Raw genomic sequence first — 15,231 nt, 5'->3', positions numbered from 1 at the left:
AAACAAATCATCCCCGACTGTAGCACCTTCAGTGATCATTCTGAAGACTATCATGGATAATAAATTTTATTTCCCAAGAGAAATTGTTGGAAATTCAGAATGCAGTGACAGATCCCTAAGCACAGCTCCCCATGAAAAGACTTCAAGCGACTCAGAAGTATATCAATCCAGTTTTAAGATTGTGCAGAGCTAGTGATCACTTTCAGCTAGTCTATAAGGACACCTATATTACCTATCCAATGTGATAACCCTACTTTCTCCCACAATAACTCAACAGCTAACAACAGACTGCTTGCAATGTGCTTAGGAATTTCACATCAGCAACGTTTTTATGTAGAGCAGCTGGTCTCAACATGATCAGCTGCTGCTCATCAAACTAAAAGGGTGAAAAGCAGTTTTCACCACATCTTCATTGTCAAGTGGGTGATCTCAAATTACATGAGCTAGGCATCTACAGCCTACCCAGCAGTGCATACATCCTAGTCTGGGATGTGGGTGGGCATAAGTGCTCACATTAGTGAACTGAAGGAGAGGACTAGTGCATCACCAATAAAGCTGAACCAGACGCCAGGCTTCTGATTATTAGTTTGTAACATTTTCACACTTTTTTGTGGCCTAAATCACATTACAGAAAAACTAAAATGATCTTTAAATACATTTCTTTCAATCCTTCCCTCACTCACCTTTTAGGGTGACTATCGCAGATGCAGTATCACTATTCATTTATGAAACCCTGATGTTCACACAGTTTTACAAAGGATGCTGGGACTGCACTTATACACCACTGGCGCCTACTGATCATACCCCTTAACACAGGGCAGCTGTCCCCTTTGTCCACTCTAGTTATGGCTTTCAGCTTCATGAATGGTTCCTCCAGCTCCTAGGATCCCCTTTCAAACCTAGGTCACCTCTGGTACAGTAAGGTCTATGTGAGCAGAGTAAACACAGAAGTCCTAAAATGAAACACCTATCCCTACCCCATAGAAAATGCAGTTGTGTTAGGAATGTAACATAACTGTAGATGTTTATGTTACTCCTTCTTATCTTTTTTTTTTTTTTGCCCCTGATTTCTTCAAATTTTAAGACCTCTCCTGATACCTGGACCTAATCATTCTCTTTCACTTAAGAATCAGCTGGGAGGCACCATCATTCAGAAAACCATCAGGGGTATTCACCTTGTTTTACATGCTGGCCCTAACCCCTTTGCAAGCATTTGGTTACACACTGGAGGGGGGCTATGCATTGGACTGAAAGCAGAGGATATCACCTCACATTTGCAGGGTGCAGTCCATCTAAACATCCTCATCCCACCAGGAGGTATAAATACTGGTTTTCCTCCATTCCCTAACAGGGAACTCACACTGACTTTGTGTGCTCCCATGTACATGCAACCCTCCTCACAGTCATGGAAAGGCAAGTGGGCCATGCCCCTTCACTGTTCCCCATTCTTACCTAACTGAACCCCAGTTGCCTGCATCTCTTTTTGGACACTAACACTCTGTGCCTCAGAGCCAGGCTAGATGTTTGACTATATTCACTGTTGCAGTCATCACCTCTGGGATCCCTGCCTGCAGGTAGCCAATGGCCAGCCTCCCATCCAGAGCACTGACTTCCCCTTTCTGTCTAATTCAGATGTCAAGAAGTCAGTTGTATAAGAGGGGTGTTGACCACCACTATTTTCTTTACATTTTTCATCACGATGCCATAGTTTACTACTTTATAACACAGCACTAAAAATTCCCAGCTGCTATACAAATCACACACTGTCACTCTCACTCATCAATAACTTAAAAACATTCATGCATTTGTTGAAGCAAGATGCTTCAGAGCAGGGCTGCAATATAACTGATCAAGAAAAATAGAGAGAAAGCGCAGTACTTTCCATTTGGAAATAAGGTGTGGTAACCCCATTTCTCAAGGCTGGTGCTATGGATAATATGAAAAGTGATTTCACTGGCAGGGAATGAAGAATGAGACATGTGGACGGCTTTTCTTCTGTCGTTTGCATAACACTGTTCTGTTAAATGCCGATCATGCTTTCTTTCTATCACAAAGGGCTGGCACTTCTCCCTAATGTGTAACTGGCTGCGTTTGGACAGAACTCTGTTCTGTATCATTCACTGCTACACTTTGCTTTGACTCCCCATGGCTTTTGATAATCTGGCTCATTATCTTCTTATTCTAAGGTAAAGACTCTCTTATATCTGTGTGACTAAATCCAGAAAAGTCACAGCTGTCTTCAGAGAAGACATGAGCAAACTATACGATAGAATGTCTCAAACTGATGTATGTACTGTTATATTCTTAGCATTGCACATTCTTTGAATTTTATTCACTGACTCTTCATGTTTTTGTTATCTCGTGTACTCTGTATGAGTGGTCATGTCACTGACCCCAGGATGAAACTGAAATTGGTCAGAACTGATCAGTACTCTACCTTGGGCAACAAATTCAATATCAATAAATAACTAAACAAATAACTAACTAAATAAATAAAGCATAGAGGCTCCTCTCTATAGGCATAATACAAGGATGGAATACCCTCTTTACCTACATGAAGAAGATTGTTATCCTACTGGTGGATGAAGCTTGAATTCTCGAGCTTCAATTGCCTGAGCTTCAACTCACCAATGATCAAGAGTTCCTCTTTAAGAAATCCTTGTTGATGAGTTGCTCCAAATGTGATTGCCTTTTTGGGGGATTTAATCCCTTTTTTGAGTAAGTGCAACCACAGATGTGGTATGTATAAGTTTGCTGTGTGTGTGAAGCTTGTCTCCCACATCAAGGGGCGCAGGGGGGGGGGTGCTTGCCCTTTGCACAAACACTTAAAAATGTGTTACTATAAGTTGTTTTTTGTGAATACAGTTCAGGGATTTTGATCCTCAGTGCATTCTCTTTTGTCCATTCACAGTGAAAGCAAACAAGACATGTAACAGAACTGTAACAATGCTAATTCCTTCAGTAAGTACATTACTTAGTATTACTTGTGTTTCTGGCTTAGATGTGAACTCATTTGAATTTGGATTACAAAACATTGTCCAGTCTCTGCAAAAACAACATCACTTACCTGTCATTGTGATAACCCTAGTACAGCAATACAGTATGAAACCGCACCACAAAGGATGAACGTGGAATTGCCCAACATACCACAAGCACAAACACAAGTAATAAAAAATCCCAGTGCAGTCCACGAACAACGCAAACAATTAAAGGATGCACGCATACAAAAAATCAACAGTATTTATTCAAGTTGGTAAGCGCGTTCATTAATAGCTTCATCAGACCATATAAAAGAACAAACTAATCACCAATCATTTAAATATATTATAGCAACCAATCAAAGCTCAATAACTGAATTCATTATGTTAAAGTAAAATTAGACTCACTTAAGCACGCACTTACATCAGTCCAACTAACATTCAAAAACTTGTAAATGCATCAAAATAGCCATCATCTGCAAAAACAACATATATATATATATAAAAATGTGTAAGATAATAGTTGTATCAAATTGCAGCAAACACATTTCTCAAAATTCATATGAATAAAAACTGCCTTTGAGTTATAGAGAGCAATGTGCCCTTAAAAGCTTACAGACAGATGATTTGATTACGATTAGACCTGCAGATAAAGGAGGCCCAGTTGTAATTATGGATAGAAGTGATTACGATAGGAGTATGAATGGAATGTTAAGCCCATTTTATTATGGTATTGATTCAGAGAAGGTACATTGTTTACATGAAGGGTCTCTTTTATGTTAGAAGACTTGTTGAAGAGAGAATGATAGACATGGGCCTATATAGGTTTTTGAAAGCTGATTTCCCACTATTGCCCTCCATACAGGGACTCTCCAAAATTCATAAAGATGGACAAACCCCCCATGAGACCAATTGTTACTGGGAGGGGGTGGGTCACAGAGCCCTTCTCCCTCTTTGTAGAAAAATGGTTAAGACCCATCCTGGACAACAATGTTTATATTCTGAGGGATACTAAACAATTCCTGACAGATTTATATCAATATAATAATTCACTATTATTAGATTCTGAGTTTTATTTTGTTACCCTGGATGTACAATCCCTCTTCACCATTATACCTAATGAAGTGGGTGGGTACAGTATCTACAGAAGTATTTACATAGTCATAGTGATTACAACCATGAATGAATTGACCTCATATGTTTGTTTTTGGAAACTATACTAGAAAACAATGCCTTTACATTTAATAATATCTATCTACAGTGTGATGGCGTAGCTATGGGCACCTCGTGTGCCAATAGCTATGCCAACATATTCATGGCTATGTGAGAAGAAGAGACCCAAAATGGAATTATATTCCAGGTATGTTACATTTTATCTACAATTTGTCGTTGACCTTTTCCTGGTATGGAGAGGTACCAGTGAGGGTCTGAATAGAGTTTTATTAGAAGTGAATGAGAGATATAGCTATCTAAAATTCACCATGAACTTTTCACAATTCAGAATAGAGTATTTGGATGTTTATGTAGAGAGACCTGAAAGTGGACTGATTAATATGGGTGTATACAGGAAAAACATGTTATAGAAACACTTGTTTGCATAGAAGTAGTATGCACCCTAGATACACTTTTAAAAATGTAACCAAGGGACAGGGATGAGTGTCCAGACTAAATGCATCTGAGGTAGGCTTTCAACAGGAATTATCTACTCTGAAAAATATGTTGAAGACAGAGGTTATAGCCAACAAGAGATGGTGGATAGTCTGGTCGATTTGAATGACCTTAGGCTTGATAGGGCAAGACCCTACTTTTCATCGAATTTAGATATAGACAGTCAATATATAAGAGCACAACATCTGAATAACTTAAAGATACCTATGTATTTCACCACAGATGTTAGACAAATTTCAGACATTATTAGGAGGAATTGGCGTGTCCTGACCACAGACCCAAAGGTTAGGAATATAGTTGGTGATAAACCCACTTTTCTATTCAAAAATAAACATAATTTGAAAAGGCTACTATGCTACTCTAGAGAGAATGTCAGATGCATGGACAGAGCAATTGGCACTCATCCCTGTGGTAATTGTAATATCAGTGGGTATCTAGATACAATTGGGATATTTATACGGGTTCCTATTAGAACGACGAAAATGCATTTTCGTCGACACATGTAGGGCGAACAGGCAAAACAGCGAAGCGGCTGTTCAGCGAATTCTTTCCCTGGGGAAGAAGTCACTTGACCGCTACATTGCTTTGCCTGTTCTGAAGTGTAGTGTGGTCCCTTGTCCGGTATAGCTCCCAAGCCTGATTGTGCAACAGTTACTGACCTTAGGGTTAGGGTGCGGATTAAGGTAAGTGCATACGTATGAAAGTGCTTACTGTTTTTTATTTTGTGTTAGATGTATGGTTGCGTTACATGTGTATGTGTTTTCAGCTGTTTACTTTTGTTTTGGTGGGGCAGATGTGTTTGGAACTGTTTATGTAAATGTGCGAGAGTTACTGACCATAGGGTTAGGGTGCGGGTTAAGGTAAGTGCATATGTTTTAAAATGTTTACTGTTTTTTTTTTTCGTTAGATGTATGGTTGGGTTACGTGCATATGTGTATTTAGTTGTTTACTGGTTTTTGGGGGGTATAATTAGGGTTAGGGTATGTGTGTGTATGTGTTTGGAAGTGTTTAATGTTTTTTTTGTGGGGGGTAGGGGGTTGGAACAGCAATTTCTTTCCCTAGGAAATAAATCACTATTCTGTGGTTTTGACATTTTCAGCTTTCACTGAATATGTGTCGATGAAACACTGTTCGCTATTTTCAGCGTTTGGTGTTTTAATATGAACCCTATTTATACACCCAGGTACTGGTCAGAGGTATAACTTTGAGATTTGTGCCAACTGTAGAGCACAGAATTTGGTCTACCTTGCTGTATGTGTGCTCTGTGGATCATTTTATATTGGTAAGACCAATTGGTCATTCCGAGAGAGAATAAGGGAGCACACATACCAGCATTAGGGTTAGATACACCAACGATGCTTTATCCAAACATGTAATCATGGCTGGTGATGATCACACTTTTAAGTTTATGGTTATTGATGAGGTCATTCTGACCAAACATGAAGGTGACATTAGGAATACAACAAAAAGTAAGGAGGTAAGATGGATTTTGAGATTAAGAGCTGAAAGAGGGAGGCGTTTAAATGAGAGGGCTTCCACACTGAAGTAGAAGAAGCTCTCTGTTAAAAAGATTAACAGATTTATTGGGACTTATGTCTATATGCATCTATATCAACTATATATTATGAATAATGACTATTCTATACATCTCAATATTTTTATATATAGTTATTTATTTATAATAGTTTTTTGGATCCCTATATTTATATATGCAAATTCTTGTTCACATGTACTTTGAAAGATGTATTTTTGGGAGGGCATTGATTAAATCTAGGTTGAAATAGCAGAATACCTCTGTTAAATATAACATCAGGAATTAATTCATGAGATCTACGTCTATACATATGTTTACATTAATTGTATATAATGATTATTGCATGTATATTCATGCACACAACTATTTTTTATAGTCATATGCATTTTTTATAGTCATATGCATTCATATGTTTATAAAGGTAGTTTTTTATTCATATGAATTTTGAGAAATGTGTTACCTGCAATTTGATACAACTATTATCTTACACATTTTTATATATAGGTTGTTTTTGCAGATTATGGCTATTCTGATGCATTTACAAGTTTTTGAATGTTAGTTGGACTGATGTAAGTGCGTGCTTAAGTGAGTGTGATTTTACTTTAACATAATGAATTCAGTTATTGAGCTTTGATTGGTTGCTATAATGTATTTAAATGATTGGTGACCAGTTTGTTCTTTTATATGGTCTGATGAAGCTATTAGTGAAAATGCTTACCAACTTGAATAAATACTGTTGATTTTTTACATGCGTGCATCCTTTAATCGTTTGCCTTGTTCGTGGACTGCTCTGGGATGTTTTTATAACCCTAGTACAGCTGAGCCTGTCATATTTTGGTCAAAACTCTTCTACGTTCTACAACTGGTCTAATAAAGCTTTTCACAACAGAAAATATGTTACGTTATTTACACAACACAAAATAACTTGCTGTCATGTTGGATCAGAACTTGACAATTGATGTGTGTATATGAAATAGTTGCTGCTAAAGGTAAGCAGCTTTTTGGTGTGTCCTGCTATTTAACTTTATTAAACATGAAACAGACAATACCAAAGCCTAGTTTTCTTAAGGTTGCATTATCCTCTCTAATCATGTGCTGTATAACATGAAAAAATGAACCTGTCACAAAGGAACAAAGTTTGTAAATGACATCCCTATCTCAATGCATCAACATTACATTAACCTGCAATATTTTCAAACTTAAGAAAACAAAATACTTGTATTTGCATATGCCTTATTCAAGACAGGCTATGCAGACTCCATCCCAGCTATTTGGCAGGCATCTAAATGTGGTGCACTCTGGGTAAGAGCTGAAACTCGAAGACAAATTCAACCTCAGAATATATTAAAATTGCAAGTATGATGATCCGTCATTCATCTTCTACATAAGATGCATAAAATATTCTCATCCATTCCCTATATGAAGTTCAGAAAACTGTACTTTAACACCAGTTTATGGGTAAGTTTAAAACTAAAGCCTTCTGTTACTATTGATTTTATGAGCCCAAGCTCACACCTCCCTCCTAATGCATGCTTCAAATTGAAGAGAACCTCTTTTATGTGTATATATATATTTGGAAGGGTTTGGCCTCACAGATACAAGGTAAAGAGTTTGACTCTAACCTCTAGTTACTTGTTAGGCTTGTTCTAGTTACTTGTTAGGCTTGTAACAATCAGCAGACTGATAAGGCTAGTATTTACCTATGACCCTATATATACCTATATATACCTATATATATCTTATCTCATTAAACATTTCCTCTTTCCTCACATGACAGCACTGAATGAGGCACTATAAGTTCCTGTTTTTTTTTTTTACCACATTTCCATTGCATGTCTGTTTCTCCCTCATAATCTTGAAGCTTCTAGTGTGAAGTGGTACAATTTAGATGAGTTTCTTTGTAGGACTATACAGATTTGTAGAGTATAACACACTTTGTGTATGTACTGTACATTTAAAAAGCAGCAGTAAATGCACCTGGCATTATCTATTCTATACAGATTTGTAGAGCATAACACAGTTTCTGTATGTACTGTACGTTTTAAAAGCAGCTGTGACTGCACTTGGTATTGTCTATGCTTGTGTTCCATTAGTAAAAAGCTTTATCCTTTATGCCACTTTGTGGTAATAATTTATTTTATTAGGCACATGCCATTGTGCACTATTTGTGTAACATCTAGTTATGCTACTTTTTTTTGTGTTAGGGGAGCCAGCACCCTTTAATGATCATGTTTTCAGAGACATGATATGTAACGGGTGTATACCATTTTACTGAATTCTCATTTTTTTTAAACAAAATGGTCAAAATAAACTTTTTGAAAACTCATTTAATTGAATCACAATTCATAGAAGCATTCTACAAAATAAATGTAGCATAAAAATATTTTTTGCAGGGGGGTCAAGCCCCCCTACACTCCCTTACATACACATGCTAACTCTGCAGTCATACATCTGTGGAAAAAAAGAAACAACAACACACACAGTAAAGCAGTGCTGATACACAAATGAACTTCTAAAGATCTGAGGATACAACATGATGGTGGCCATTATCAATCCACGCATACTCTTGCAAACTCACTTTCCTAATAACTGCTATAATCAGAAATGACAACATCACATTATACACTTCTACAGTTGTCTATGAACTGTGATCCTTTGAAATGAGTTATCAATGACATGAGTGTGATCAGTTGTGATTCAGTAAAATGAGCACAGTAAAATGACACACACCAGTACATATATGTATGGGTATGTATATATATATCTATCTATATATATATATATATATATATATATATATATATATATATATATATCTATATATCTATCTATATATATATATATATATATATATATATATATATATATCAAAGGTATGAACAGCACAGGGTTCCTATTGCGAAATCGAACATTAAGAACGCCGAATACCGGAAGGCCAAACTTGGTAGTTCGAAAGTTGAGAATGTTGAAGCTGCGGAAACCCGAATTCTTTCCCAGGGAAAGAATTCGGTTGGCCATTTCTGCGGCTTTGGTATTTTTGGACCGGGTCAAGGTAAGTGTACGAACGGGTAGTGATGGACTTTAGGGTTAGGGCGCTGGTCAGGTAAGTGTGCGACAGTGATGAACTTTAGGGTTAGGGCGCGGGTCAGGTAAATGTGCTATAGTGACGGACTTTAGGGTTAGAGCACAGGTCAGGTAAGTGTGCGGTAGTGACGGACTTTAGGGTTAGGGCTGGGTTAAGGATAGCTTATAGATAGTGGTGTATGTTAGGTTTAATGTAGGTTTTGAAGGTGTTTGGTCTGATTGTGTTATGTGTGTGTTTTTCGGAACAGCAAATTTTTTCCCTGGGGAAAAAATTAGCTGTTTTGAAGTTTCTATGTTATCCGAATTTGATCTTCAAAGTTCGAACTTATGGTGTTCGACATTTTGAAAGTTCAATTTCGTGATATAGACCCTAAAGGACATACATTGTTTATATTTACTCAAAGTCAGAATAATTCTAATTGCCCAAAGTCTGAATATCTATCAGATTTGCTATTGCTTTCTTGATATTTGAAAAGTATGACTCATGTCCTCATGGCTTTATAACGTCCCATCTTCAGTCTCTCTCTCTGTGCTGGTAATAAGTGGCTTATTTTATGCTTGCTTACTCATCATTTCCCAAAACACCAGAAATCCCTTCTATATATCATTCCTGATAGCTGTATGCACTTTTCTGAGTCGCAGCATTTCCCCCCCTGTTATACAGTTTTCAGTTAACTAAATCCTACTTTTAAAACAAAGTATCGAGTCACAGACTTTGTTTTTAATTTAAATTATTAGCATATTAACAGGCTAACATTAGGACAGTATACAAAGCAGATATTGCGTATACATATGTGCCTGACTCTGTCAACAAGTATTACACAGTTTAAAGGATGGGATACGGTGAGTAGCAGCTAACACAACATAAATGCTCATAGGAGAATACTTAGACAAAATTAAAATCCTAAAATCACTAAATATAAAAGAAAATATTTTTTTCACCACAGCAGGATAAATATTTAAGCATTTGTGACACCTAGAAATGAACTCATGAAGTGAAGTAATTTTTGCATTTAGGCAACATGAGAAACACTATTTTGTAATTTCAGGCAAATTTAGCAATGTGACACTTTATCTAAAAGTTTAACAATGGGATACTTTGTCCTAGGGCAAATGCTAATTTAAAGTGATAGAATATATAAATAGCAATGACTTTACAGCATCTGACCAGTTTGATTGTGTCTTTCGGCTTTTCCCGGTTAGGGGTTGCCACAGCAGAACTCCGGTCCGCTAATGAGTGGCAGTACATTTTTACGTGCCGAGTTGCCAGCCCTGACGCACAACCTTCAACAAAGGTAAGCCCATTCACGCAGTCTCCACACAGAAGACGCTCTAGCTGAGAATCGAACAGGACAATGTCGTACTGTGAGGTGACAACGCTACCGCAGCACCGCCACCGCAGCTACTTTACAGTATCTGACCAGTACGTTTCTTAATTCTGAATGGTAAATAACATTTAATCCAGTAGGATTAGCTTTAGAACACTCACTAGAAAGACAGATTAAATCACAGATTACAAGCTATAGAGCACTCACTGCAAAGACAGATTAAATCACAGACTACAAGCTTTAGAACACTCACTACAAATACAGATTAAATCACAGACTACATGTAATGAATGAACAACCAACTTTCTCACAGTTAAACAAAACAAATGTCAGAAGGCAAAAAGTGAACAACTTGTACCCCAAATATTACTAAATAAATGAATATATATCAAGGTATCTAATTTATTTAACAATTTAAGTCAGAAATGCTGCTTTTATTCATAGTTCCATCCTGTTGTACTTTTTTAAAATGCCAGTAGTGTACTTTAATTGTGATATGACTGCTAGTAAACAGAACTTAGGTGGTCTCTCATTCTGGACAAATGCAGCCTTTTAGAAAGCTTAGTTCTACAGTTCTTTAGGACTTTCATTATCCTAAGCCTATCTCTGTACCTAAATTTGGTGGAAATGTTAAAGGTAATTACTTACATTTTACTCCTTGTTGCATGAATGCAACTCAATGATCCAATTAGTGTTATGTGCTATCTTCTGTGATAAGAGTGACCTTAGTTCAGTCTTTGGTTTAGCTAACTGAAGGTTGGACAAGTTCAGTAGAAATCAAAACAAATGACCTTTCCTGGGGAGTGGATAACAGCTCAGCCTGCTGTTTAATATAATATGAGTGCATCTAGTTCAACGCATTACAAAAGTTAAAAAAAAATGGTATGCTCGGGGTAAATTCATACTGATTTATGTATTCATAACCACATTTACAATGGAAAATGGTATGCTCGGGGTAAACTCATACTGAATTATGTACTCATAAACACAATTTACAATGGAAAATGGTATGCTTGGGTTAAATGCATACTGAATTATGTACTCATAATCACATTTACAATGGAAAATGAACAAGCAGAGCTACGGCCTCTCGTCTTGCAGTACAGTGACCCTAAGACCTAATGGCCAACTATTGGGCCTAGTTTGGGTAAACAGGAAGTATGCCAAAATGAGCAGTGTATGTGCTGTTTGTAAACTAATGTAAAAGGCTTGAAGGCCAGACATACTTTCAAAATATTACGTTTAAAATTATCCCAAAGCAAAATAAGTCTCAAACTATATAAAATCTACAAGTACTATTCATCATACTGTGTAGTAAACCCTGAGACAGAACATAATGTTAAGATCCTATTGCATGTAATAAATGTTTGCCCCCCCCCACAAAAACATTTTTATGGTACATTTCTTGAGTAGGCTGTTGTCTATGAATTATGATTTAATGAAAAATAAATTGTATGTGTTTTGGATTATAAAGCATGGGACAAATTACAAAGGAATCAATAGGTCATCATGAGGAATTCTAACAAAGACCTAAGTCAAATCATGAAATGTGCAGGAAAAAATATTGTTTGTGTGTGTGTGTGTGTGTGTGTGTGTGTGTGTGTGTGTGTGTGTGTGTGTGTGTGTGTGTGTGTGTGTGTGTGTGTGTGTGTGTGTGTGTGTGTGTGTGTGTGTGTGTGTCTATAAACCCATACATGTGTACCTGCTTCAAAATGAGTGTTCACTTTTTCATACATTTAAGAGAGGAAGACATTCTGTCCATAAATCTGTGTAAATCTTACATAAAATATAATTATATTGCCTGTTCTAAGTTATATTTGCTTGTTAAAATGTATTTCATGTTACTTTCACATCTCAGAGAGAAGACTTATTTCAGTTTCAGTGTTGTACATTACAGTGTGGTTATCAGAGTTAACATTATCATACCTCTTTCTTCCTTTGGGCACTTTACTCGTTGCACAATGCAGTTCCTTGTCTCACTGAGTGATGGGCATGGGCTTCCCAGTGCTGAAGGAAACTGTAGTACATCTCGACTTCTCGACTCATTGCCTTTTTTAAAACCACAAGTCTTTCCCTTTTTTGTGCAAGGACTCCATGAAGTCCAGTCACTAACTTCACAGTGTGCTACATGAATGAAATAATAAGTGGGAAAAGTCCTTAGAAATCAAGTTACTTGTATAATACAGCTGCTGCATTAAATGTACTGCATACATACTGAAAATACAATATGTTTGAAGAATAAGCAATTCTGATGGCTGGCTGGGCCACATTGTGAGATGCAGAGTGCATGCATGTTAGTGTGCTTGTGTGTGTGTGTGTGTGTGTGTGGGGGGGGGGGTTGTGTGGGTTTGTGTGTGTTTGTGTGTGTGTATGTACTTCTTTAGTTATGACCTTTCGATTTAATTAAAAATAATCAGCCAAACTTTCCTCACTATGTCATCATAGTAAAATCATAAATCAAACTGAAAAACAAGCAAAAGAAAAAAACATCATTCATAACTCAAAACAATATAATTTCATAGCAGCAAAAACAGTAATAATTATGCAATGCACAAAGAGGCAATATACATAGTGTCTTCTCTGCTGCTAAACTTTACTGTTACAGTGCAGTTTGTATGCAGACCTAACATGTTCACATGCAGTACAATTCAAGCAGAGGAAACAGTGCACAACCTACATTTAGTCATAATATTATACAATTTAGCATCCCCATGTAGTTAGGCTTGTACACTCACAGGTGGCCGTCCTTGAAGGAGCAGCTGTGCTGTCATGCAGACAGTGCTGGTAAATATTTCTTATAAGAAATATTTCCTATCTGTAGAAGCAGCAAATTAAAGTAGATAGCAGCTGCAATCCACAGTGAGCTTCACAATATGGCATTACCAGTTAACGACAACTGTAGGATGAAGGCACCCAGTACTAAATATGCACTTAATGTTCTATGCGCAGGATAGTTTTGTTCTGTATGTTTAAAAAACTGCCTTTGGTGCAGATTCTTGTAACCTATTGCAGTATTCATAACAGTTATACCTCTACTTAACAACTTTGCTTGTGATCTGTCCTGAATTTCTTAGTAGCCAAACTCCTTATACAAGAATCAGCGTTATTCTCCTGATGTATCCAGAGTAACATTTAGTAGCATGAGCCTGCCTTAAAAAAAAAAACAGTACTAGCAGGGTCACCTGCATTTCCATTCATACTTCTGAAATTATTGGTTAACTGACTGCAATTCCTGTTTGCAAACACCTCATCAACTTATATTATCCTTAAATTTGTAATCAATAAGTATTTGAAAATGGCTATTTTATCTTACTTAGGGGAAAAGAGAGATTCTGTTCATTTTCATGAAGCTTATATTGATTCTATTGAGCATAAAGTGATGTGCCCCACTCATAACAAAGAAGCTAAAATGATTGAAAACCAGACAAAAGACATGACAAAAGGCAAAACCCTGAAAGCTAACACTGAAACTCAGATTTCTCTTGTAGAAGTATGCACACAAAAGCAAACACAAAACATGAAATTAAAAATGGTGTGTAAAAACCCGAAATATAAATCTGTGTAATTATTTTGTTTTCACCTTACTATGAATATCTGCATTTGACTCACTTAGCAAATTGCAGTCTTGTTGAAAAACATACATTTATTATTTTAAATCTTAAATACTGTTGTCACTGCTGACGTATTCCTCTTTCTGTGTGGGTATATGCTGACTTGATGTGCACACATTGGGGGTATTCACAGTCATTTTACAAAGTATGTCAGATTAGCACAAGACATTTTACCTACTTTGCAAGACCATTCTAATTCTTAAGAGTCTTCTTGCTGGACAGCATTGTCATTGTGTCACTTAGGCAGTGAAGTTGGAGTACTAAATAGAAAACTTTGTGTGAGGAGTCAGTGAGAAACTTTGGGTAAAGGTAGTGATCCTAAGTCATTAATTGTGCAGTGCAGTGCAGTGCATTTTTGTGGTGCTCTATTATTCCTTTCAATGGTGGGAATCTGTGCAGAGTGACTTGCAGTCACTTCCCTCTGCACAGATAGCCAAGGAAGGAAGGAAGTAGTTCTTTGCACGAATAAGACTGTATGCATGTATATGACCATGTGTCACTATGTGTGTGTGTGTGTGTGTGTGTGTGTGTGTGTGTGTGTGTGTGTGTGTGTGTGTGTGTGTGTGTGTGTGTACTCTAACTATCTATGAATGAGTCTATGAGTATCTGTATTTGTATGGCCAGAGCTTTGCCCAGGTTACAGAGAAGAGGTCAGCTGCCTGGGATGCAACCTACTAGGTTTATTTACAAATCAGTGCTAATACTGTAATCAAAGTCTAGGCTAAAGCACTGAGTGTGCAGTGATTTAACTGCAGCAAGCTTTTTGTTACATTTCTATAAAGCATCTTGCTAGACTTTCACAATGCAAAGACGTTTTTTTTGTTTTTTTCCTTTTTTAGTCTTCAAGTTTTTAGATCCTTAACTTTGAGTTGATGGGGCACCGGTTTGATGAACTGCCCAGGTTGCCAAATGACCTAGCTATGGCTCTGTGAATGGCTATTGTGTTATTTTGTGTATGTGTGTTCTATGACATGAGTGGGTTAGTGTCTGTGTGTTCATCTTGCTACCTGCACAAAAGCAGACGCTAG

At 37.0% G+C, this 15,231-nt stretch overlaps 1 protein-coding gene across 1 annotated transcript in view; it reads right to left on the bottom strand.

Moving 5' to 3' along the window:
- RSPO3 (R-spondin 3) overlaps positions 1 to 15,231 on the bottom strand; it is a 399,309-nt gene that overhangs the window by 112,350 nt on the left and 271,728 nt on the right. The window contains exon 4 of the mRNA XM_044064024.1: positions 12,519 to 12,716. Within this exon, the coding sequence (XP_043919959.1) occupies positions 12,519 to 12,716 (198 nt within the window). The remainder of the gene's footprint in view (positions 1 to 12,518; positions 12,717 to 15,231) is intronic.

This window comes from Protopterus annectens, chromosome 1.part0, assembly GCF_019279795.1.
Source record: "Protopterus annectens isolate FY-2018-M chromosome 1.part0, PAN1.0, whole genome shotgun sequence".
NCBI classification, from domain to species: Eukaryota; Metazoa; Chordata; order Ceratodontiformes; family Protopteridae; genus Protopterus; species Protopterus annectens.
This window is presented reverse-complemented; position numbering and strand designations above follow the sequence as displayed.